This window comes from Ochotona curzoniae, unplaced genomic scaffold (genome assembly GCF_017591425.1).
Source record: "Ochotona curzoniae isolate NIBS_2020 unplaced genomic scaffold, NIBS_Ocur_1.0 contig_3520, whole genome shotgun sequence".
NCBI lineage: Eukaryota > Metazoa > Chordata > Mammalia > Lagomorpha > Ochotonidae > Ochotona > Ochotona curzoniae.
In genome coordinates, this window is record NW_024465894.1 from 13,029,361 (window position 1) to 13,054,180 (window position 24,820).

At 53.9% G+C, this 24,820-nt stretch overlaps 1 protein-coding gene across 2 annotated transcripts in view; it reads right to left on the reverse strand.

The window, feature by feature from the left end:
- The window catches only part of EPB41L1 (erythrocyte membrane protein band 4.1 like 1), a 46,030-nt gene that overhangs the window by 14,326 nt on the left and 6,884 nt on the right, over positions 1 to 24,820 (reverse strand). The window contains exons 6-15 of one of the 2 annotated variants that reach the window (XM_040981113.1): positions 23,433 to 23,651; positions 21,320 to 21,407; positions 20,605 to 20,757; positions 19,343 to 19,440; positions 18,942 to 19,117; positions 14,433 to 14,581; positions 13,566 to 13,601; positions 11,437 to 11,619; positions 1,966 to 2,373; positions 72 to 176 (exon numbers count right to left, since the gene is read on the reverse strand). In XM_040981113.1, coding sequence (XP_040837047.1) covers positions 72 to 176; positions 1,966 to 2,373; positions 11,437 to 11,619; positions 13,566 to 13,601; positions 14,433 to 14,581; positions 18,942 to 19,117; positions 19,343 to 19,440; positions 20,605 to 20,757; positions 21,320 to 21,407; positions 23,433 to 23,651 — 1,615 coding nt within the window. The remainder of the gene's footprint in view (positions 1 to 71; positions 177 to 1,965; positions 2,374 to 11,436; positions 11,620 to 13,565; positions 13,602 to 14,432; positions 14,582 to 18,941; positions 19,118 to 19,342; positions 19,441 to 20,604; positions 20,758 to 21,319; positions 21,408 to 23,432; positions 23,652 to 24,820) is intronic. The other variant, XM_040981114.1, reaches the window with a different exon arrangement.

The window sequence follows — 24,820 nt, forward strand, 5'->3', positions numbered from 1 at the left end:
TGGGATGGAACAGCAGAGGCAACCTACAGCCCTGAGGCCCATACTCTGCGAATTGGGGGGACATAGGGTACCTGGGTGCTGTCTGCAGTGGAGATTCTGCTCTGCAGCACGACTTCCGGCTCGATCTTCTTCCTAATGGCCAGGCTGCTAACCGTCATGGTCTCTGTCTTCACGGGCTGTAAGGAGACGAGGAGGGAGGATGCTCCATGATGCAAGCCAGCATGACTCTGTGTGGTGGTGGGGTGAGGCTGGCAGGCTGCTTCCTGTCCCCAGAGCTGGCAACTCTCTGGTACAGAGCACAGGTTAGGGCAGAGGAGGGTGTGGCGTGATGGCTTAGACACACAACCCAGGAGGGAGCCAGCACCAGTGCTAGACAGGCCTGCCCCAACCACCTCAGTACAGCTATGGACCGGGCCTGGAGGCCATCACCGACAGCACCTGCTATTCCAGAGACATTATGTGCCAGCCCCAGGATGAGGGTTTTCCTTATGCACACCATGTCCCTGAGTCCCTTTCAGATGTCCCTGTTTAAGATCTGCGCCCCGCCCTCCCACCCCCAGCTGCTCTGTTATGAATTATCGTTTACAGTAGGAGCCACCCAAGGGGATGGAGACTCTAATGAGGGGAGCGGACATGTCAAGCACTGGGGCAAATGGAGAGCACGTGGGCTTTCATGCAAGCTGGGGCCAGTTGTAACCACAACCTGGGAGTAAATGGACAGTCTCACTGATGTAAGCAAAACTCTGGATTTTACATTTGCTTTCCTGACTTCTCAACCAGAGTCAGAGGAAGCCAGCAGGGTCCACCCTCTCCACTTCACACATCCTAAATGGTCAGTGTCCTCCATGTTCTTCCTTGGGCCTCCTTTGCATCTGTGCCGAGTGCAGGCGGGAACATGCCATAGCCGGAGGATGGATGAGAGCTATCTTGCCATCTGGTGGCCACTCATTCAATCATCTCTTAATGCCCAATAGATCTTCAAAAAGCTCATGGAAAAAGCACTTTTTTTTTTTTTTTTTGCAGCAAAATAAACTTACCTTTTAGTCTCATATTTCCATGAACTTTCTAAAGAAACATGGCCTGAGCTGAGGCTGGGGGAGCTAGCCCCAGCAGGATGCTGACTTGGCGGCCCTGGATAATGTCAGAGCAGACGCAGTGCAGGATATGGCAATGCCTCTGCCCAGGAGGTCAGGGGTGCACCTACTAGGAACCTTACACCCGAACTCCACTATGGAACATGCTACATTTGCAAGGCACACAAAGATAGGATAAACCCTGTCCAAAGAGGGTACTTCATGGACAGAGAATCCCCAGTGGATGAGCTGATAGCTCAGTGCTTGGATCGTGGGAGAGGGAGGCTGGGGTATGAAACATGGGGGCCCAGGAAGAACATGCATAGAAAGAAATTCCCCCAGAGGTTTCCTGGCAGCTCTATGGACAAGAGTCACATAGCAAAGAGGGCCAGGTCCAGGCTGCCCCCATGTTCTTCTCACCGACTACATCTTCTGTACCCTGAGAACCCCAGGGCCAGGTAGATTTCAACAGCCACTCCTCCCTCCCTGCTTGCCAGGAAGCCCAGGCCCTAGGCATGAGCCTGGGTTTGAATCAGGACAAACCAATGATGCTTTAAAGCCAACTGTGCTCAGACACGTGCTCGGAGCGGGTGCCATGCAACATGGGTGGGGAGAGGAATCCGCTGCGGCCAGCCTGCCTGGTACCACTTGACCTCAGCAAGTGATGAGGAGCCACAGGGTTAAAATGCCAAGGAGTGCTTGTTAGAGGTGACTGACAAGGTACACATGCGTGCGCAGAGCCATGCTGGTCTGCAGGAGAGGGGTACATCATGCAACACAGAATGGAGCTTCCAGGTTGAGGCCGGCCATTTCGTTTTCTCCTTCCAGGCCTGAGGCCCTTGGAACATGCAGTGCCTAGGTGGACCCGTGTCTTGACGAAGCTCCACTGTACCTCAAACTGGGGCATATCCGGGGTGGAACAGGCCCCACGATCTGGGCTGTCCTCGATGTCCCCGGACTCCTCATCCTGGCTGGGGGCCCCCTTGAGGTCCCGGGCGAACACCAAGCCCTCGGTGTCTGAGTCGCTTTTGTCCCGGTCGAGCTCGGGCAGGCTGCGAGAGAAGTCCTCGAAGGCGCTGCTGTGGTAGTCGCCGATCACCGTGAAGTCCACCTCCGCTTCCAAGCTGGACGTGGAGCTGACTGTGATGCTGGAGCACTTGCGCTCAATGGCCAGGTGGTTGTCCTTCACAAACACTGCGTCCCGCTCCTGGTCCTGGTCCTCATCGCCTGTGTCACTCTCGGGGGCCCGAGGATGCGGCGGCTTGACTTTGTCCTCTGAGCCCTCCCTCAGCCCAGCTCTCTATGACCGGAAAAAATCAAAGGCATGCGGATGTAGGGTAGGGAGGGGGTGAGGGAGTGAGAGAGAGAGAGAGAGAAGGGGGGGGGGCGGAGAGAGGGAGAGAAGGAAGAGATCAAGTTGGTGAATGTCGAAGAAATCTTGGGGCCATGCTGACGGACTTCCGGAACTGAAGAGCAGGTCAGGAAATGAAAAACACCCCCCAGGAAAGGCTCCTGGAGATATAAACAACCTTCAGCCCCAAACAAAACCTTCTCAGGAGTGGAGGTGCTCCTTCCTGAGGGGCTCACATGGATGGCAAAAGCAGGTACAAAGCACACAGCCTGCCCGTGTGGGGCCTGGACATCAGGCTTCATCCACGGTCTAGATCCAGGAGCTCAACAGAAGCTGCACTGGGCACGAGGCAGAGATGGACGCCTGGAGCCCAGGTCCATCCGTGCAGGGAAGGATGGCACCAGGGTACAAACCAGGGGGCGAGATCAGGGCTCTGGGGACAGGCAGTAGAGAGGCAAGAGCTGAAAGCTTTGAGGCACAAGGAGAAAGCGAGCATGGGTTTGTCAATTCCACTGAGTCTCTGTAAGGGTGGGGCCGGGTTGGGGGACATCCAAGTAGAGAGAGGAACATAATGGGGTCAGACCCCTGGGGCTGGGAGCTACTTGGGTTCTATCCCGGGCTCTGTGAGTAGTGGTGCCGTCAGTGCAATTGACAAGAGCAGCACAAGGAGGACCAGCAACTCTTGTCCGACATACATACCTCTCAACTGGCCTGTGAGCAATCTGACACCGCACACGCATGTCTTTGGCTATGACTTTTTTTTAAAAAAAGACCAATCTAATCCCCACAAGATATTTTTAAAGACCTTGGCTCCAGGATCTAGAGACTCGGTGTGCATGGAAATTCATTGGCTAAGTCTCCGCTCAGCTTCCAGCTGCTGGAAAGTTGGCAGAGTGAGGGGTACGTGCCAGACAAGCTGGAGTTGAGCAGCCACAAGAGGTGCTGCCATAGCACTTGGGGGACCTCAGACAGCGAGGCATCCTGGCCTGGTGACGGTCAGCGGGACCGTGCTCGTATACGCGGGGGCTGCAGAGACCTGGGGGCCCGAGAGGCTGGCACGTCCCAGGCGCACCCCCTTGCCAGGGGCGTTGGCTGCCCAGCCGGTGTGGCTCTTCTCTCCCCTGACCGCATCTCCGGGCTTGCTCTGGATTAGAGAAGACAGTTAGTCTTACAGAGGCACTGGCAGGCACTGAGAGGGAAGCAGAGGTGAAGGATGGAGTAGATTTCCGGACTGTCAGTTTTCGCGAGGCAGGAGAAACAGGGGCGGGAGAGGATGAAGGAAGATCATCGGACCAGCCAAGCAAGACAGGTGGGAACCTAGCGGGTGGGGAGCAGCAAGGCAAAGCGAGAGTGTCATCTGCTGGTGATGATGCCACCTTCTCCAAGAAGCAGACCCTCCGGGTGACAGGGTCGCACCAAAAGCTGAGGGTCTTTGTAGCCAAACGGATGAGCCTGGGCTATCCTCGGGCCTGCTTGGGGAGAATAACTCCCAAATGTGGTGGGGAGGGTTCAAGCAGCCCCTGATTGCAATAATGGCCATGCTTCCAGAGCGCTAGAAGCGGGGCTGCGAGGGTAGGGTTGGGGCTCACGTGGCCGGTTACCCCGGGCGTGTCCTCTGGCGCGGCTTCACAGCCTGAATCAGGGGACGCTAATTCTGTGCACACTTCCTGGTGCCAACTGGTGGAATTGTCTCTTCCTGTGGTGTGCCTAGTGATTAGAGGCTTGATGGAGGCAGGTGTGGCTCTGGGGCTGGCCAAGTCGCCTGGGGGCTGAAGCTGGACAAAGCCCAGGTCTAAAAGCTTGTTCCGCTGCTGTTGTTCCACCTGTCCCATGGGCAAGTCTGGAGACAAGTCACGGGGAAAGACTCTCATTTCAAGCTGACTTGCTTGGCAAGGTTCGGCTCCGTGAGTCTCAAATATCCGGATTTTGTTGGCCACTGAGGTTTTGCTGATATCTTCCAAGGAGCTCCCCTGGCCCCCTGCCTGGAAAGAGGTTGTCTGTGCTTGCTTTGCCAGGGCCACGGCGCCAGCCTGGGCTTCTACAATGCGAGGCTTTCGGCTGGCCACGGGTGGTACCCTGCGCTCGCCTCTGGAGTCACGGGACCCAGCAAGGTCCGTGGGCTTTAGGACCTGTGTGAGCAGTGCTGGGGCCTGGTCCCCAAGCCCTGAAGGCTCCCCTGATGTGTGAAAGGGTAGGCTTGAACAGGCTCTCCCCAGAGCTGCCAGAGCCTCCAGGTGCTCAGGAGAAGCAGGTGGGGGCTTAGTGGCTTCACAGCTCTGTGGCTCAGGGCTTGTGGGCTGGGTACGAATCACTGGTTCTTCTTGGGGCTGAGAGTTGCCTGTGTCCTGCCTGGCTGGTTTCCCAATGTCAGGAGGGGTGGCCCATGGGAGGACATAGCCCTGGGGGCCTGGGAGCTCTCCCTTTCTCCTGCCTGCTGGGGGGCTCTGGTCAGCCTTCATTACCAACTCTGCACAGCTGGGGGTATCCTCTTGGGGTTCAATGGCTGCTGGGCCGGTAAACTCTGTCTCTACTTCCCGCTGTACTTCCTCTTGGTCCTCAATGAACCTGTGTCCTACAGAAGGTCCCTTCAGGCCCTCGGGTCGGCCACGGCTCTCAGGGGGCTTGGCCTGCTCCTCCTCCAAGGAGACCACATAGGCTTCACCCTTAGACGCGCTGGCAGCTGCGGCAGACGTCCTCAGGTTTGGGGGCTCCTGTAACGGCTTGGGCCTGGCCTCCCCTCCAGGTGGGGTGTCCAGGTGCTCTGCTCTCTCCCCCAGAGCCTGAGGCAGGCCTTGGTCTTCCTCTCCATAGTTTAAATAGAAGCTCCTCTCTGCCAACGAGGTGTCGGTTTCGTCGCTGGAGTCGGCCCTGGCGTCTGTGTGTGCTGGATCTAAGAGGAACGACTGGAGGCCTCCCTGGTCGGAGGCTGGGGAGGGGACATCCACTTCTACGGGGCTGGTCCCCAAGGCGGGGAGCTTCCCTAGCCCCTTGCGCGGTGCTGTCTGGCTCCCTGGCTGACCCCGAGGAAGAGGGTCACAGTGGTTCCTGAGGGCTGCCTCCCCATTGCTCACCTCGAGCTGGGAGCCCTCCACAGGTTGGTCTGCCATTGTGCAGCCAACAGCCAGGGTGGTGCCCCCTGGGCTCGCCCTGCCCCAGGGGCCTTCCCTCCACAAGGACTCAAAGTCCTCAGGGCTTGCGATCATCCTCCCTCGTTGCTGGGTGCTTGCCCTTCCAGCTGTCACCATCTCTTCCATGGCCACTTCAACTTTGAACTTGTCCACCAGGATGTCTACCTTGGAGAGTCTGCCGTTGGTGAGGACATCTGCAAAGCCGGCCTCACCTTCTTCCTGCTGGACGGCGGCCACTTTGAGGAGACCAAGTTCTTCTGGCCTAGTGTACTGCCTTTCTATAAATACCCAGGGCTCTGAACCCTGAGTTGCAATCGGAGCAAGAAGAGTGAATGGAAATATCAGGCATCTGAAGCATGGTTCAGATTCTCCCTCTGTCAGAAGGGACTATTCTACCACTGGGAGCTTCTGCCTGTCACCAGGGCCAACCCGAGAGGAAAGTGGGACAGTATCCAACATTCTCATCAAGGCTACTCTTCCCAGCAAACGAAGCAGCTCCTCAACTCACCCCCGCCCCTAGCTGGACAAAGTGGGATGGGACCCCGGGTTCCCCTCTTCCACCTTGCCACAGGGCAACAGAAGAGATCCAAGGATAGGCCAGAACTCTCCCAAGACCAGTGATGCCAACCGCCACTGTCAGCAGGGAAAGCAGCCCACAGTCTACGGAATCTCCGGGTTCTCAGATCTGGACTCATTCTCTCACTGTGTTCACAGGGAAATGGATGCCTAGAGAAGGCCAGTGACTTGCCTCAGGTCACCATTAGCCGGTGGTGGCAAAGTCACAAAGAGTCACAAAAGCCCAGGCTTTGGACACCTGGGCTCTTGGCTGACATGGGAGAACGTGGGTGTCCACTGCAGCGTGGAATGTCAGCTTAAGGGGCGACGTTAAGAGCCATGGGTACAACCTGAATTGTTACCTTCTTACAAGACTTCTGGAAGGAAACGTACCAGCCAACTGCCAGAGAAATACAAGTCGCCATCATGGCTTAACCAGCTTGAGCACCACAGAGAAGCCCTGCCCTTGGAGAATTCCCATGGAACTCACCCATGGAAAGTGTAGGAAAGAACTGTCCAGAAGGAGACAATATCAAGGTGTGAGCGGGACCGTGGGGGGGGGTGGTTGGAAATTGAGTGCTGTGCTGCCCCCCTTGCTTGCTGCCAGGGGAGGAACAACAGATGTTGAGAAATCATTGAGAAAAGTTTAGAAAGCAGGAAGGCCACTGGCATTCTAATGTTCAAGAGGCCACAGAAAACTCTGCTCCCACAAAAATCTTCGTGGAAATTGAATGCCCAACATAAGCATGGGGCTGCCCTGGTGAGGCTGAGGGCCTGGGGCCACTCTCAGAGAGTCCACCTTCCTCTAGACCCACAGCCCTTGGGACACAGAGACAGCCACGGAAGCCCAGAGGAGGAACATCCAGGTTGTTGCAAGCCTGGAACCCACCTCCGAATCCCAAATTCTGTGATGGGTGTTCACCTCATCATGACCACCTCCACACCATAAGACATGCCAAAATGCATTCCTGTCAATCTGAGGGGCACGGGTTAGGTGGCCCTGGGCTGCCTCTTAGGGGAGGGACTCAGTCAACCTCACTCTATTGAGATAAGTTTGTCAGATCCTACAGGATCCAAAAAAGGGATCTTGACAGTTGAGGGAGTGTAGTAAACCCTCTTTCCACTTGATGTTAAGAGCACTTTGCCTATGGAAAGAGAGAGGGGAGAGGGAGAGTCCAGCAGGGGCTTCTGAGATCTCTCTTCTGCTTAGTAAGCTACCCTGGGTGGAGAACGCTCTCAGAGGCTATAGGAGCCAAGTCTTCTTCTCACTGCCTTTGGGAGGCAAGCTGCTTTCACGGTGTCCGCCTGATCTTCAGTTGGGCCATGCAGGCCAAAGCTGACCAACGAGGCCCCTTCTGCAACCTTCTCACCTCATAGCTAAGCAGCCTTCAGGCTGACAAGGCCTAGCATAGAAAGGGAAGAAAGATTCTGCAGGAAGCCAAGGGAAGCATGTTGTGACCGCCAGTCTAAGTTAACAACATTTCATTGGATCGGTAACCTGACACAGGCATTGTTATCCTTATACCAGAAGGGGAAACTGAGGCTCTCGGGGAGGTGGGTACGGGTGGAGGGTAGGGAGCAGTGGTGGAGGGGCTGGGAATGGAGAAGGGACTCTGCTTTTCCCAAGGAATACAGACATCTAGGATCCAGAAGAGGAGAAAGGACTCAACAAAAGGCAGAAGAGCGATGCTAGCACAGAGGCAGTGGTGGAGCCACACGTGGGCTGGGGTTGGTCTCAAAGGCACTCACTCAAAAGTCAGCAGGGATAAGGACAACTGCCAGGGCAGCACCAGGTTGTACTGCCCGGCAGCCAAAGAACTTCCATGCCTTGCTCAGAGTGCCCCCTGCCGCCAGTTTGGAGTACTGCTGCAAGAGGAGCAGAAGTGGGATTGAGGAGGGGTAATGAAGCCATTCCCACTGGACTGGAGAAGCAGTCTGAGCAGAATGGGTGCCCGCGGCAGGAGCCAGCTGATCCAGAGAGCAGCTTCTAGTGCCAGATAAAAACATGGCGACTGAGATGGAAGAAAAGGTGGGCCAGTGTTATGTACAGTGTGGGGCATAGTAATGAACAGCTGGCAGGGAAGCTGGTGAGGTTGTGGGGCATTGCAGAGAGCTGGTTCTGCAGAGGCCCATACGCTCCAAGGCATCACTATGACCTTGTCCTTGGAATACTGCGGACTCCTGTCTGAGCTCCCTTAAGAGACCAGTGCTGGTGGCTGCATCTCTACACCAAGGAAAACTGCAGAGTACATGCTGCCCTCCTCAGCTGACTCTGGTCAGCCTTGTACTTCTAGTCCAGGCAGGCAGCTCTGGAAGCCTTCTTTCCTCAGAGTTGGACTCCCCCACACCCACACCATGCCTGATGGCCTGAGAAGTCCCAGCAGAAATAGGGGAGCAGGCCCTGGATCTGCCACCTGGCCCCCATGCAGGGCCACAGCCTGCTCCCTGGAGCCCTCGGCCTGTTGCCCTGCAGCCCCCAGAGACAGTACGCTGTCTGTCACAAACACCACCTGAGCACTTTCTCTAGAGCTCCCTGGATATTCCTCAAAGAACGATGCCTATTTCTGTCCGCCAGAGACCCTGACAGACCTAGGGCAGCTCCGAGAAGGCAGAGGCAGAGGGGGACATATAGCCCTGGTCAGAACCTAGTCAGACTTCTGAAGGGAGAAGCCTCAGGGTCAAGGATGTGTGGGTGCTCTGAGCTCTAACAGCAAGCTGACAGGTCAGAGCCAGCCTTGAGGACTATTGGCGCCTGCTCTGTCTTCCCAGAACCGAGGGGCAAGGGCCTCCATGGATTCCCAGGATGCAACCTGGGGACAGCCTGGGCTACAGAGTCTGCCCCATTTCCTCAGCCTAGAGAAAGGGCATTCCTTAAGACCACACAGTGGGTGGGTGGGAGGAGGGGCCCCAGGAGGGTGAGGGCAGTAACCTCGGGAGACGCTGCGAGGCTTTTCTGTGTGAACACCTCCAAGCCTGCGGCTGCTCCAGACTCAGCTCCCCAGTCCAGCGGAGAGGGGTCCTGGGTCCTGTGGGGCTGCAGGGGAGGCCCAGGGCCAGGGAGAGGGCAAGGAGAGAGACAGGAAGAGAGGGAGACAGAAAGAAGGAGAGACACACACACAATTGGTAAGCTGCCCAGCTGTGTCAGTCCTTTTGGTTCGGGCACCACTTGGGATGCCTGCAGCGAGTCACTGGGTTCAGAACCCAACCCCACTTCTGCTGCTGTGCACTCCAGGAGGAATCTGGTGATGGCTCAAGTGCTTGAGTCCCTGCCATGCACATGGGAATCCCGGCAGAGTTCCTGGCTCCTGGCTTCAGTCCGGCCCAGCCTGTGCTGCTGCGGACATTTGGGAGTGAAATTACAACATGGGTCTGGCAAATGGGAGCAGCTAAAGTTTCTGCTGCTTTCTGCTTCCTGCCCCCCTGCCCCCGCAAGGCAACCAATGAGGAAGCCATGAGGAATTCTGGATGACACACCTAGCAGGAGGTCTCCCACAGAGCCCTGTGGCTGTCTGATCAGATGCAGTTTTTCACTCAGACCTCCCAGCAACTGTGGGGAGTGGCCACTTCCGCCCCTGTCCCCCAATCTCCCCCTTTACGGAGGCTTAGAGGTGCACCCAAGGATCTGGTTGAGACCCTGTCAGTGACCCCACCTCACACCCTAAGTAAGCTAGTTCAAGGGGGTCCAGGGCTCCGAGGTGAGATCCTGAGCCATCATTCTCTCCTTGGGATGGAGGTCCTAGCAATCCCAGCTGTTACCAGCAGATGGGGCACACCCTCCAGCTAGGCCACGCTGTGACAGGGCTTGAACTCCAGACCCTGGCTCACCAGAGCTCAGCCTCCCCTTCTGACCCTTCCAGCACTCCTGGCCAGGCAGTAGTCGAACTCTCTCATGATTGACTAGAGCTCATCCTATCGCTAAGTGATCTAGGTCAAGCCTATCTCTAGGGCAGAAATAGAAGAGGGTACTAGTCCTGAATCACTAGACCAGCTGATGGGGGCCCAGTCTAGGCACCTGACTGTACCAAGATGACCACACAAGCCCTCAGGAGATGCAGAGGTTAGGCCCTCCTGTAGCCAGCCCTGCAGGTCCCCCAAATACCCATACTCCCATGATCCACAGCCAGGGTGCTACCCTGGGAGCCCTCCTGGGTCAATGCCTCTCTAGGCCTGGGTCCTCTGCTCTCCAGTAAGTTGCAGCCCTGGAAAGACCCAATCTAGGCTGATGCTTGGCTGATCATATCACAGAGGCATTGCCGATGTTTAAGGCGTCGGAGGGGAGTGGACATACACAGTGGCCTCTGCACCTGACCTGTACACAATTCGGGTTTGCTCTGAGGAAAACACAATGACCCAGGACATGAGGAGAGTGGCTCCTGGCCCTGCTCTCTCAGCCCTGATGCTGACCGGGTCCTGCCTCTGTCCATCTGTTGGAAGATCCTGAACCAGGTGTTCCCCCAGGAGCCCCAACTTGGATGCGAAGTTTTAGCCTCTGTGACTAAGATATTAAGGAACAGAAAGGAGTCGGCAGATAGTGCAGCCGCAGGCATTACAGCTCCAACTCCAGCCCTGGCAGCGTATGACTAGATCACGATTGGATTTAAGACCCGTAACAGCTCTGGTAAAAAAAAAAACAAACAAAAAAAAAACACCCCCAAGTGTAAAGCGGGGTGAATATTGCTGAGACGTAGCAAGTGCTAAAAATAATAGCTTGGTATTACAAATACGGGAATTCCCTCATTCCTGTCTTCATCTTTTTTTCAGCTGAGAAAACACTCCAGACTCTCCACTCCACAAGGCAGGTCTTATGGGATCCTTTTCTGAGACCTTGGCAGCAGGGCTGGTTTGTGTGGAGACCCCAGGCCATGGGCATCTTTCCAGGAGGAACTGTCCTTCTGTCTGAGTCTGCACTGCAGGCCTAGAGTCTTCTTGCTAGGATGGAGCCAGGAAGATTGAGAGGTTTGGGTGCATGAGAACTGCCCAAAGCACCTGTTCAAATTGCTGACTCCAGAGCCTCCCTCCAAAAACCTGACTCAGTAGGAACCCAGCAACTCTTGACACATACCTATTGCCCAACCCATTTGAATGGACAGGGAGGGTGGAACCCACCAAGCCACTGTGGGTCTCTGGAAGTGTTCATACTTCCGGGCAAATCCTGAGGCCTGGGATTCCAAGGTTTAATGAGTTTGTCTCCCTCAGCCTGACCTACCAGCACCTAAGGCAGCAAAGGGTGAAACACGGGAGTGTGAAAGATGAGCATCAATCTGAACAGGCAACAGTCCTCACACCTCTCTGCCTGAGGCCCCTGTGCAGAGGTTGGGGTGAGACCTACCTCATTGGCTTTCTCAGGGGTGCCCTTGGGGGAGGGAGAGGCAGGCGAGGAAGGCAGCCTGCGCTCGCGCTCCCAGTCCCGGTCCCGATGGATCAGCTTGCTGTTGGGCTCCTTCAGCGTCCTCTTGAGCTCATTGATGCTGGCCTGATGCTTCAGCAGCACATCCTCCGGCTTGTCGAGGAACTGCGGGTGACGCACAGGGCAGGGAGTCAAAGGGATGGCTCCCAGCGCGGGATGCAAAGTGCAGGGATGGCAGTGGTGGCGGCAGCATCAGCAATCTCTACCAAGGCTGTGCTTTTCACTCAGTCCCTGCTTCCCCTGACAGCCCTGGGAGCTGAGAGCACCATGACCGTCAGCCCCAACAGGTGTGCACACCAAGACACTGAGACCATTTATGCTGCCTCTGCAACTTCCCTGCCTGGTCCCATGGCCTCTGAATGTCAGTTCTATTCACATGCCAAGGGTCTCAGCAGGTTCCTTTGGGAGCTATTCCTAACTATGCATGGAGGAGGTGCCTTCCCTATGGTTACAAGCCAGGCACAAGATACAGCCTCTGCTGGAGTGAGCCCTCATTGGTCCTGGCCACTGGTCCACACTGCCTCACTGGCTGGTCTCCAGTGTCACTCCTGGATCTCCACCTCTCCCTTCAACCTGTGACCTAACCACTACTGGACTGGGCAGGGGACTAATCCCAGTCCCTTTTAGCATAACACATGCCAACTGCTCAGACCCTATGGAGGTTTAGGGTTCAGATTTTCCCAAAGCCAAGGTTGTCCCCCAAAGCAAAAAAAAAAAAAAAAAAAAGTCAGGGAGGAGAGCTCTGCTCTCTCACTAGGGGCCAGGGACCAGGAAAAGACTGCACTCAGTTTTCTATTTTGAGTCACTCCTGTCCCTGTAAACCAGGGTCTTCGAGCCACCAAGCAGACAGGATGCCCGTGTGGGGTGGGTGTATGCAACACTAAGCACAGGAACAAAGCTGTGAGCTCACTCAGGCTCCTCCCAGGAGGGAGTGAATGGGCTGGCAGCCCAGAAGCTGCTGCCTACAAGGGTGCTGGGATTCATGCTGGCTTCATTCAGGACAGAAAGAGACCATCCTGACTTATTCAAGTCAGATCAGGTGACTCTGCAAACAACAAACTCCTCCTTCCCTACCCCCTAGACAAAGCTAGCATCTTCTCCTGAGCTCATCTCTGGCATCCCAGGGTCCAGCACAGAGGACGCCTCCTTGGCCCCCAGCGGGGACACAGCCCACTGAGACCTCTGCTTCCCTGTGGACAAACACCTGCACCCTGGGCCTCTCTGACCGCCTCAGATGCCCACAGGACACTGTCCTGGCAGTTAGAGCTGATGGAGACTATATGGGGGCTGGGCTTGAGCTGTGATGGCTGTCCACAAATCCCAACCTGTGGCCTGGGATCTGCCATCTTAATCCTGAAACCACTGGCTCAATCTCTGGCCTTTTCCTCAGTTACCCAAAGGGCAAGCCTATGGTCAAGACAGGGAGACTACACGAAAGGGGAGGAAAGGCAGTGAACACAGGTGGACTAAGTTTCCAGGGACAATGAACAGGAAGAAGATGTGACGCAGCTGGAGTAACTGCAACCCCATCTGAACAGGAGGTCGCCCTCCCTGGGTCCCAGCACACACAGATGAGCCCCCAGAGCTTCACCCTCCCTCCACCCCCTTCCTACTCCCACGTCTGGTTGCCAAGAGAACGAAAAGGAACCCTGGGGTGGGAACACTGAGGAGATGGAAACATGATCATAGTGCCTCGGGGGAGGAGACAAGATGAAGGAAGGTGGAGTGGAGACAGAAGGTGAGCTAAGCGAAGACACGGAATGGCCTAGAAGGGTATCCACAATACCCTGTGGATACTGGTAGGGTAGTCAGCAGGTGAGAAGCAGGTTTGGATTGCCAGGTGGTCTGCCAGAGGCAGAGGGTGAGGCTGGCAGAGGATGGCAGGGATGGGGCAGGAGGGAGGGCTGGGGAAATGATGGGAGGGGGCGCTGGTCAGGAAGCAGGGACAAAGCTGAAGCTGAGATGATGGTGCTTGTGATGGGCTGAAGACAGTGACAGATGAGCTAGGGGCTTGAATGGCTAGGTAGGGAGGGATGGGTCCCATGCAGTACCTCCTGCTTGTGTCTTGGCGTGGTTTCCTGCTCCGGCTAGCGGGGACAGAGGAAGGAAAAGGAACCAGCAGTGTCAGTAGAGCCGAGGGATTAGAGCCACCATGACCGACCGGCCTGGGCCAGCACACCCAATCAAGCAGCAGAGCCCAGGTATGGGGTGGAGGGAGGAGCTGGTGGCTACCAGCAGGGCCATGAGGGAGCCGAGAGAGGTGTGGGGAGGGAGGTAGGGGGCTACCCCAGGAAGGCCAAGAATGGGCCAGGGGAACCAGAGGCCAAGTATGCGGGGAGTCTCACGCTTCTTGCTGCAGCGGGCGTGTGCTCACAGGCGGAACTGCATGATGAGAAGAAAGGCTCAACTCTAGCAAGAGGAAGCCATGACAGCTGGCCTGTGTGTGCACATATGCCCATTTGTGCATGTCGCTGCACATATATATGCATGAGGGTGAGGGAGTTGAGGGGCAAACACTGTGAGTGAATGCTCGTGAGGCTGGGGGAGCTGCAGGAGTCAAGGACCCCAGGCTCTGAAAGGAGCTAAGGGCAGCAGGAAGGGAACACCTGATGATGCTTTTGGGAGAGAGGGGGTGACTCAGACCACAGCCACAGCCACAGGGACAAGTCAGGACTGAAGATGCAGAGCCCGGGACTCTCCAGGGATGAGAGTGGGCTCCTGGGAAAGCCAGGCAGAGAGGGGGACAGGTACAGCATAGGCAGCACTATCACCCCCACGCACCCCCATTTCACAAGGTCCGGGGTCTTGAATATGGCCCAGGGGGAGCTTGACCACAACTAGGGGCAGGCCAAGGCTAGCTTGACCTCTGAGAGGTCTCCTGACCCCTAGGGCAGAGGGGGAGAAAGCCTAGCACCTACCTTCAGCTCTTTGATCTTGGTGGGGGTCCTGACCTCTCCCTCCTCAGTCTCCGACCGTCGCCCTCCGGACTCGCCATCCTCCTCCCGCTTGTTGCCATCAGGCCCCATGTCGTGGTTCTCACTGACCGAGGCTGGACGCGAGAACTCCGCTGCAGTGGGAAGATGTGGTCACATGAGCGGGTAAGACTTGGTGCTGAGCACAGACAGAGAGCCAGCCCAGCTGCTGCCAGCTGGCATGGGGCTGGCTCTAGCATACAATGACCCACTACCCAGAGGAGTCCAGGGGCCTACCCTAGGCCAGCCAGAGACAGGCAGCTGAGCTCAGCCCAGGGTCAGTCCTGCCCTCCATAGCATGAGAGCCTGGGTTTAGTGCTCAAATCGATCTCTTGACTGTGTAATCTTGGGGTGGAGAGTTACACAATCTCTACTTGGGCCTTGGTTTCTAGGCCCATAAGCAGTGTCTGCCTCAGGGAGCCGAGGCGAGGAACAGACATAGAGAGAGTGGCTGGCACAGAGCGAGCCTCCAGGTGACAACGGGCTCAGAAACCTGCGGCAGCACACACACACTTGACCACTGTTTTTGTGACACATAGGCATTAGGAGTTTGGCTTTTACAGTGAGACTGGGCACCCTGAAATTCACAAGTGTCTTGCCTTCTTTATAAATTAGGGAGAGTTTGGGGCAATTCATGTAATAACACCTTTCTCACTCACTGGCACTTTTCTGAGTAGGAAAGAACAGGGTGGAATTACACACCTGCCACGAGGCAATGGATATAACCCCTCTATGTCTGTAGATTGTACCTTGGTAGAAAAAAAGGGGTTGTAGAACACAATAAAATAGAATAAAATAAAATGATAGAAAGCAAAAAAAAAAAAAAAAAACCCCAACAACAAAACACAGAGGTGGAGTGCAAGAAGGGGAGGGAACACCATAACACCATGGCACAGCAGATTAAGCCGTTGCTTGGCACCCCTGCACCCCACATCCAGGTGTCTGGCATGACATCTGGCCTCCACCTGCAATCGAGCTTCCTGTGGATGCATACCCTGGGAGGTGGCTGAGGATGGTTCAGATGCTTAGATCACTGCCACCCATGTGGGAGACCCACATGGAGCTCTGCGCTCCTGGCTTCCGTGTGACCCAACCTTGGTATGGTAATCAGAAGCGACTGGGGAGGGAGTAGATGATGGCAGGGCCCTCCTTTCCTATGCTTGGCCCTGCATCTACCTATGGAGCTCAAGGAGCTTCTTCAGCCCCAAACAGAACTTGGCAGAGCTACACCTCTTTAAGAATGAATGGGGGGCCCCTGAATGAGTTACACTTTCACCCTCCGGGAAAATGCCCCGAATCTGAGGAGCAAGCATTTCATCCAGCAGTTAAGATGCCCAGGTGGCACAGCAGAGTGCCTGGGCCTGACTCCTGGCTCTAGTTCCTGTCAATGCAGACGCTGAGAAGCAGCAGCAATGACTCAAGTGAAGTGGCTTCTTACCCACATGGGAGACCTGGAATACATTTCTGGCTCCTAGCTCCAACCTCAACCCAGCTCAGCCCTGACCACTGTAGCCATTTGAAGGCTATGTCAAGGCATTGGGAGCTTTGTGCATGTGCAAATCAAATAGAAATTTTAAAATATCACCTGGTGAGGGCCCAGGGCAGTAGCCTAGTGGCTAAAGTCCTCGCCTTGCATGTGCCAAGATCCAACATGGGCACTGGTTCTATTCCCAGTGGCCCCACTTCCCTTCCAGCTCCCTGCTTCTGGCCTGGGAAAGCAGTAGAGGACAGCCTAAACCCTGCACCCACGTGGGAGACCTGGAATAAGCTCCTGGCTCCTGGCTTCAGACTGGCTCAGCTCCAGCTGTTGTGGTCAGTTTGAGAGTGAACCAGTGGATGGAAGATCTTCCTGTCTCTCTTCCTCTCTGTATCCCTGGCTTTCCAATAAAAAATAAAGTTTTAAACAATAATAAAAAATAAATATCACCTGGTGAGCTCTGGGTATCCTTCAAAACCTTGGCTGACTGCTTCCTCTGATGAGTGTGAGAGCTAGGACTTGGTGTGGACCACACTGGGCAGGGCTACAACCCCTACCAATTTGCATGTGAGCTGGGTTAGGGGAACAGCTCAGCTAGGCTAAGTGACTATGCATGAGCCAGAGAAAGTGCAGGCTTGTTGGGCTTTGCTGCAGCATCAGCTGGTAAGTGTGGGACTAGGGACAAGTCCTGTCAAGCTAGATTGCAAGATCCAGGACTGTGAGTGAGCCTAGTAGGGAAACTGTGGGCACCTCTCTGACAGGCTTAGCTCCCACCAATGAGCATGAGAACCAGTGCTGGGTGTGGACCCAGCTGGACAGGAGGTAGCACCCATTGGCATAAGTGGGCTGGATAGTGGGGTTGTTGGGCTGAGCTGGGCTATAGCACCCATTGGTGTGTACAAAAGCCAAATGGGATGGTGGACAGGCTGGACCAGTCTTTTGTACACACTGACATGTTCAGGAACTAGGCTGAGGGCAGGCCTGGTAGAGTCATTGGGGGTCGCTCCCACTAGGCTATAGTTACTGATGGTGTGCATAAAGGCTGAGTGTGTGACATGCAGGGTCATGCTGGGCCACAGCATTCATTGATTTGCATATGAGATGTGGCTGAGGACAGAACTGACCAGGTGACTGCAGCTACCACTGTGTGTGTTAGGCTGATATGGGTGATGGACTGGACAGGACCTCACACTGGCTGGCACATACAGGAGTTAGGTCTGGGGTTACCTCTGGTGATGTTTCTTCATGGACCCTTCCAACTAGACTATTGGACTCAAAACTTTGACCATGGTGAAAATCACAATATCTGTGGTCTGACCATGGAACATATGTATTGGAACTGGGCCTCCGTGGTTGCTAAAGCCTTTGCAGTGACTGGCATGCCCTGATGAACATGAGAGATGTGAAAGCTCATTGAGAACATGGCAGAGGAAGAAAGGCAGAACAAATTGAACAATTCTCCAAGCTTTGACAGAAAGTATCTGGGCAAGTGGAGACTGTAAGGTGGACTGTCATCCAATGGACCTTGGAAAGATTTCCTCAACCTTGGAGCGATAAAACCAATGGCATCTCAGAAGTATTGAAGCCACTTAAGCAGCATCTTCAGAACCTGCTCCACATCAGGGATCCTAGGATGCCATCAGGTGGCTGTCCCCCATCCCCTGATGTGGTTAGGCTGCTGAGAATAGACCCTCTCCTTGTCTCTCCCTCTACTTTCCCCAGACACAGGGGGAAAACTCCACCCTAATCAGTGTTCCACAGGGACATACATTCTTCTCAACTATGTAAACATATCCATATTCCAAAACTCTGGCTGGTGGTCAAAGCCCTTTCTGTACCTCCTATGCAGAATTCATGCACCTCTCCCCAGGGCTGCTCTATATTCTGTAAAAGCTTCACATATGACTTGAACTACACTGCATGCTGGCAAGTCCACTCTTCTGTGAGCTCCTCAGAGGAAAAGGTCAATGCTCTGTCTAAACTCTAGACCCAGGACCTAACAGAACCCAGAAAATCCAGCAGAACTAACTTGCCTGGAGGTCTGCTAACATGTTCCAGAAGTATCCACTGTTCACCCTATCTAAATCTGAACCTCCCACTCTACAAACCTAGATGTGATAACAATGCATTCAGCTCACCACAGCCTGACTGCACTATGGATGGTTCTGGGTCCTTCCCAGGCACTTTCTTGTTTAGTTCTCCCTGCAGCATAGCAAAGTAGGGCACTATTCATTTTGGAGAAGGAGGAATAGGTTCAGGGGAGTTAAAGGAGTCTCCCAAGGTCACCCATTCACATATTCCTGGGAGCAGGGAACAGCTGATAAATGTTAAGTCCGGAATTCGAACTTTCATCCAAAGCACCTCATGTGACTTTGGAAGGTCACCTACATACTCCAATGTGCACACTCTGGGCAGAGTCCTGGTACCTGAGGAGTGTGGAGTTAGTAGATCTGGGGCACAGCCCGGGAAATGTCCATGCAGCACAAACTCACAGGGGAGTCTGATACACGTGTGGCCTGTGGACCATTTTTGAGAAGCTCTGGTATGACAGACACTGGACAATGTGAGGCTCATTCTCACTGGTGGTAAGGGTGTCTGTCATCCCTGACAGTTATGGGGGCCACAGCCAGACAGAGCCAGCCAGCCATTGAGGGAATGACCAGGAGTATTGCAGCCATATGATTCTCGTGGGGTGCCAATAACCTGGAGATTGCTCAACAGCCCAAGCATGGGGCCCAAAAATTCATATGGCTGAGTCAAGGGCAGCAAATGGCCATGACCAAGGGAAGGCATGGGAAATCTAGAGACAGGAAGTGTCACATCCCTGAAGGAAGTGAGCTGTGGGCTGGAGCTAAGCCACCAAAAGCAGTCACGACCAGTGCAAGTGAATCTGCCATGTGTCTTCCACCTCTGCTCATTCTGCAGGCTCTCTAAAGATCCGGTTCTTCCCCTCACCTCCTGCTTAAGGAGGGCCTCACCTCCGTCGAGGCTGCGGGACATGGTGTACCGCTTGCTGGAAGAACGCTCAAAGAAGGGTGCTGGCCGGTCGATGAGGGCGCTTGCCTGGCGGGTCTGGGCCTGGGTCCTCCCACTATACCGGAACTTGGAGCCCATCACCAGGAATCCTTTGGGTGGGGGCTCAGGAGACACCAGCCTGTAGTATTGGGGGTAAGGCATGGGAGGTTAGACCCGCATTGTCAGACCTCAGGGTCGAGCACAGTCCCCCATCCCCCAATTACAACACCTCAAATTGGTCTGACATGGGTGAGGAGGGAAAGGAGATTTTCCTGGAATCTCCACCAGCTCCACTCAACTGCTGTCCCTCCTCACGCATGGCCTCTGCCCATTCCCTGCCCCACCCTCTGGGGTTCATGCTTACCGGAAGAACGTGTGGTGCTCGATGCACACCTTCCACAGTCTCTTGGCTGACCGGTGGTTTGGGAGCTTAAAACCAATCGTGCTCTCAAATTGCTCGTACTGGAAAGTGAAAAAGACAGGGCCCAGGTCCTTTTGTTACTCCCAGGCCCAGGCCCCACTCCTGCCACCAGTCCCTCCTGTTTGAACCATTTCTCAGGCAGGCATAGCTCTGACAGAAGTCACTCATTCCATGACCTAACTGACTGGGTCCTTCCTTGGTCACAGTCAGGATGAACGCTACAGCCACTGTAGAGACCATGACAGAAGATACTAGGGGTACAGGGTGAGGGATAAGAGATATCAAGGAAGCAAGACACGTACAGGCATGGATGAGGGTGTCTAAGCAGTAAGGGGATATGTGCGGTGGGAGGGACCAAGGGGCAGCATGGGGCAGGGGCCACCTTAGGATGGTCTGGGCTGCTCTCTAGAGAGGACATCTTTGAGCTGAAGGACAGGGAGGAACCAGCCACATGAGAAGTAAGGGTGAGGGAGGCTTCCAGGGAGAGGGAGCATCCAAAGCCAAGAGCTCATGGCAAGAGGAACTTAACTAATTTGGGGACCCCCAAGAAGGTTGGGTATGTTTGTGGGCATGGGGCAGTGTGGGAAGAGACAGCTGGGAGGGGCAGGATGGTCAAGCAAGGAATGTGGACTTCCTCCGAAGGGCTCAGGAGAGTTCATGGCAAGCAAGGGAGGTGGGTTGGGGATGCAGATGACACAATCTGGCCTTGCTAGGACAACGTCCTGGAGTGACATGGGTGGCAAGGAGACAGGTAGGAGATAGTGGCTGCTGTGGTTGGTGCAGGGGAGAAGGGAGAGGAAGAGAAGCAGGTGGTTCCCACTTATCCTAGAGGTAGAACCAAATGGACCCTTAGGTGGGTGTGAAGTCTGCAGGAAGAGAGGTAGATGTGCATACTTGTGTACATGTGTGTGACACTGTGCAGGGGTCATATGTCTGTGGACCTCAACAAGTGCATCCTTGAGTATTCCCTGTAGGCAAAGCCACGCCCACAGACATGTAATGATCTCCCTGTGTCACCTGAGGGGCTTTTTTTCATTTATGCTTGTATGTGTGTGTATGTGTATGCACATGCTTGTGCTCTGTTGTGAACCCCAAGCTCCCCAACCATGCCTTCTAGGTAGGGGAAAAACCCCAGTCCCAGCTGCCACAGTCCACTTCAATGTGGTCAGTTCTGGTGACGAGGAGGTATCCCAGGGCAGGCTCACCTCCCCAGGTCGGATCTTGATATAGAAGTTACTCCTTTTGTATGAGATCTTGAGAATCTTGGGCCAGGCAAAGCGGTTGATTCTCAGCCGGTCCCGGTAGATGAGAAGGCCGTTAGCACAGACTCCTAACATGATGTCGATGCCCTCAGAGTCCTGCGTAAGAGGAGCCACAGAAGAGAAGGTCTTGGGTCCATACCAGGGGACTGCTTGTCCTCCAACCCCAAACCCTCTTCCTGAGCTCTGCTTGTAAGGGAGCACTGAGGACCAGGGCTGCTGGAGTGTCCATACTGGAGTCCCACTGACCAAACTCTTACACAGCCACTCATTCATTCATCTATTACTGAGTCACTCACTCATGTGATCATTTGTTCTGTCAATCACTCCATCATCCACCAGCCCAGAATACCTTCAGTGGTATCTATGAGTACCAGGCCTCATTGTACCTACTAGAGATATAGAAAAAATTAAGACCTGGGTCTTTCCCTCCCATAGTTCCAGCCCTGTAATGACATATACAAGTTCATGAAGAACTCATGATAAGGACCGTGGAAACATAAAAACTGTGAAACCTGAAGAACAGGAAATAAGGACAGACCATCTGCTCGTCTGCTGAGCCAGAGTTCACAGAGTCTGGTACTCCCTGCCCACAGCCAGACCCTCTAGGTTCAACAGGGGGTACCACCAGTGGTGCAGGGACTTCCAGGGCCCAGGGTACCTTGGCATGGTGCAGATCTACCCCATACATGGACAGCTTCTTGGCGTTCTCCAGAAAGTGAATTTCTGCTTCTCCCGGGGTCATGCCCCTGCAGGGAAGAAAGGGGTCACAGGTGGTGTGGGAAAGCCCAGGCCTGAGTCCTGGCAGCCGAAAATAGCCATGTGGAACCCATGACTCAGGGCAGGGGAGCTTGGGGGCAAATCTCCATGCGGTCTATCCTCTGCATCCTCAAGGGAGAGGGAAGTCCTCCTCACAACATATTCAAGGCCAGGGCTGAGCTTGACTTCTGCCTCCCTGTGCTGCTGAGCTGCTGTGACCTGTAAATTCTGATGTTCCTAGGCTAGGAAACTACCGCTGAAGATAGCCTTTGTGACAATCACCTGGGCAGTCTGAAATGATTCCCCATGTCAAACCATCCCCCCAGATTTTAGCATCAGAAGATACTTAATTTCCCCTGAGGAACAGGAACACATCCTCCTCTCTGCAAAGAAGAATTACTCAATGAATCCAGATCCTTCCTGGCTGTGGCTGATGGGAACTCTGGGTTCCCTTGCACATCCCTGGTCACGGCCAACATGAACTGAGAATGTGCAAATTAGTGCTCCATTTTGTCTCACACTCATCAGCTAGCGGGTGTCTCACAACTGTGTAAGGCACACAGTATCAATATTACCCCCATTTCACAGATGGGGAAACAGGCACAGAGAGGCACGGTGACTTGCTGAAGGGCACATAAGAATCAGACTCTGACTCCAGAGTTTGTGCTCCAAACAGCTTCACGCCACCTTTGGGTCTTGGGCTCCCCTGCCCTGTCTATACCTCTGAGCTGCTGATGGGCACCTGAACACCACCACCATGGCTCAATGGATTTTAAGTTCAAAGACAGTCATTGTTTTTTTCTCTAGTCCATGAGATCTCAACAGCTTTTTAAAAATTGTTCTGACCCTTTGTAAACCCCTGAGACATCTTTCTGTCTGGGGCAACCACTCCCTACTCCTGCACCCACCTATAGGGTATTTAGCACAACATCATAACAGGCCCTACTAGCCAGTGGAGCACTTGGCACGTCTTGTAGAAGCAGCACATGCCATCTTCAACCTACTGCTCCTCACACCCCAGCAGGGTCCTCCCCATCCTTGTGATCCTCTACACAAGGTATCGCAGGACCTTGGTTCTGCCAAGGGCCACGTGGAAGACACTTGTAGGTCACCATACAAAATTATCAACCTCAGAACAGCTTGTTATAGATTTATTGAATTTTGAGTTCTACTTCTGGTTCCCTAGGCAGGACTAGACCAGATGGTTTTTGGGGTGCCTTATGTGGCCTACTGGAAGGGTCACGAGGGGAGGCAGTTTGCTTTCACTGTGACTCGGGGGCATGTGGCACCTGCCTGAGACCCAAGAATGCTAAAAACATGCTTGATGAATTGTCCTGTCCTAATAGCAGGAGCTGAGAAATTCTGATAAGCTATGTCTGGGAAGAACAGGGACAAGGCAGGGCCCAAGGCCACCCTACAACCTGCCCACTGCTGGATTATCTTCTAATTACCTCCTGAAACAAGAGGTTTCCCACTGCATGATCCACTACTCAACCTCGCAACTTGCAAACAGCAACTCCAACAGTCAATGTGCTGTGTGTCTCCACCACATGCCTGGTGGTCCCCTGACAGCCCTCCAAGATGGGTGACACAGGAGCCACAGGGAATAGAAGAGGAGACCCAGGCATGGGAAGTGAAGTGACCTGCTCTCAAAATCTGGTAAGAAAGTGGCAGAGTCACAAGACAAGTCCGAGCTGGTTCACTTTTGCGACCTCACCTTTGAACTTTACGCTTAAATCTGCCCATTGGGCCACTTGCTAGAGACAACGGTCATTATAACCTCTGAATGGCAGATACTCACTTTCTAGGGCCAAGGAATGAGAGAGGGTTGCACTCCTACAGGAACTAAAGGTTATGCAGTCACTGTCACTCCTGTGTTACACGGATGATTTGCACTGGGATGGATTCCATGATAGAGGAAGAGCCTGGTGGGGGCTAGGAGCCTCCCGCCCACAAGCAAGGCTTGAGCTGACTGCTGAGAAGCTGTGGCAGGCCCAGGGGTAGGACCCTCTTACCTGTAGGTCTTGTGCAGTTCCATGATTCTCTCCTCCAGCTCCCGGGTCTGGTTAGGGGCAAAGCGTAGCTCACTGACATAGTTGCCCACATGCTCCTCAGCATCATAGTCACCCAGTTCAGCCTGCACAGCATAGGAGCCCAGCAACGCATGTGTGACAAAGGAGCAAGGCAGCCGGCCGGTGATGATGTCTGCCCGCAGCTGCAGACACAGGTAGTACCTGGAGATGGGGAGAGTGGGCGTGGGATTGTGCCCTACGTGGCCTTGAGGCCAGTTGGGCAGGTTGGAAGCGGGTGGACCAGCCTGTGGCTCCACCGGGAGAGGATATCCTCAGATGCTGGCATTTCACGGTTTAGGAATTTGGGTGTGTCTTATGTGATGCTCTTAGAAATGGCATTTAACGTCTTGGTAATTCTGTGTAACATTTTACATGACTTTCCGGGTTTCTGTTCATTTCTAAATCTGTCGGGTGTTTTTCCTACTCTTAAGAACAATTTTTAATTTCATTTTCTTAACTACATTGAACTGTTTTGCTGACTTGGCTGATTAAAATAAAATGTCATGTGCTGTGGGTATTCGGCCTGGTGATTAAGCTGCTGGTTAGGACAGATGTGACCTACATCACATTGCCCGGGTCCCAGTCCCAGATCTATTCCTAACTCTAGCTTCCTGTTAATGTGTACCTGGGAGGCAGCCACGATGACTCAAGTGCAGGCCAAGGTTCCTGCTACCCACATAGAAGATCTGGATTGAATTCCTCACTCTTGTCTTTGACCTTAGCTAGGGATCGCTGGGGTATTCAGGTAACAGATGAGAACTCTGGCGTGTCTGCCCCTCAAAAAATAAAACAATTAAATGATGGCAAGAACTAAAGTTGCATTTGAAAAAATCATGCAGTTTTGAGTCTATAGCTAATATATTCATATTGTGGAAAAGTGATGTCCATCCTCACCCTGACCCCTGTCCCCCCGCAAAAAACTCCGCAGTCCCCAGTTGTCAGTGAACTCTCCTGGACACAGATCCTCTGAGGATACACAGAATGCAAGTGGTTTGGGCTTATGAGTGCTTTTAACGTGTGAATGGCATCAAATGCTACGTCTGATTCTACAACTTGCTTTGGCATACCCAACTGTGGCCCTTAGAGCCACTCTCCTGTCGAGACACAGCCTTCTTCCTCAATGTGTTCTAACTTCCGCACCAACTCTGCAGGCCAGATGGACCTGCTCATGAATGCTTTCCCCAAAATTCCTATTTTTGCTTTCAACTCTTAAGTGAATTGTCTAAAAACAAATGAGTTTAAAGGAACATTTCCAATCACCAAGCCCTGATTTTTTAAAAATAATTTTCACGTACACATCAGTGGTTTTACAATTTTTCAGGACCATTTAA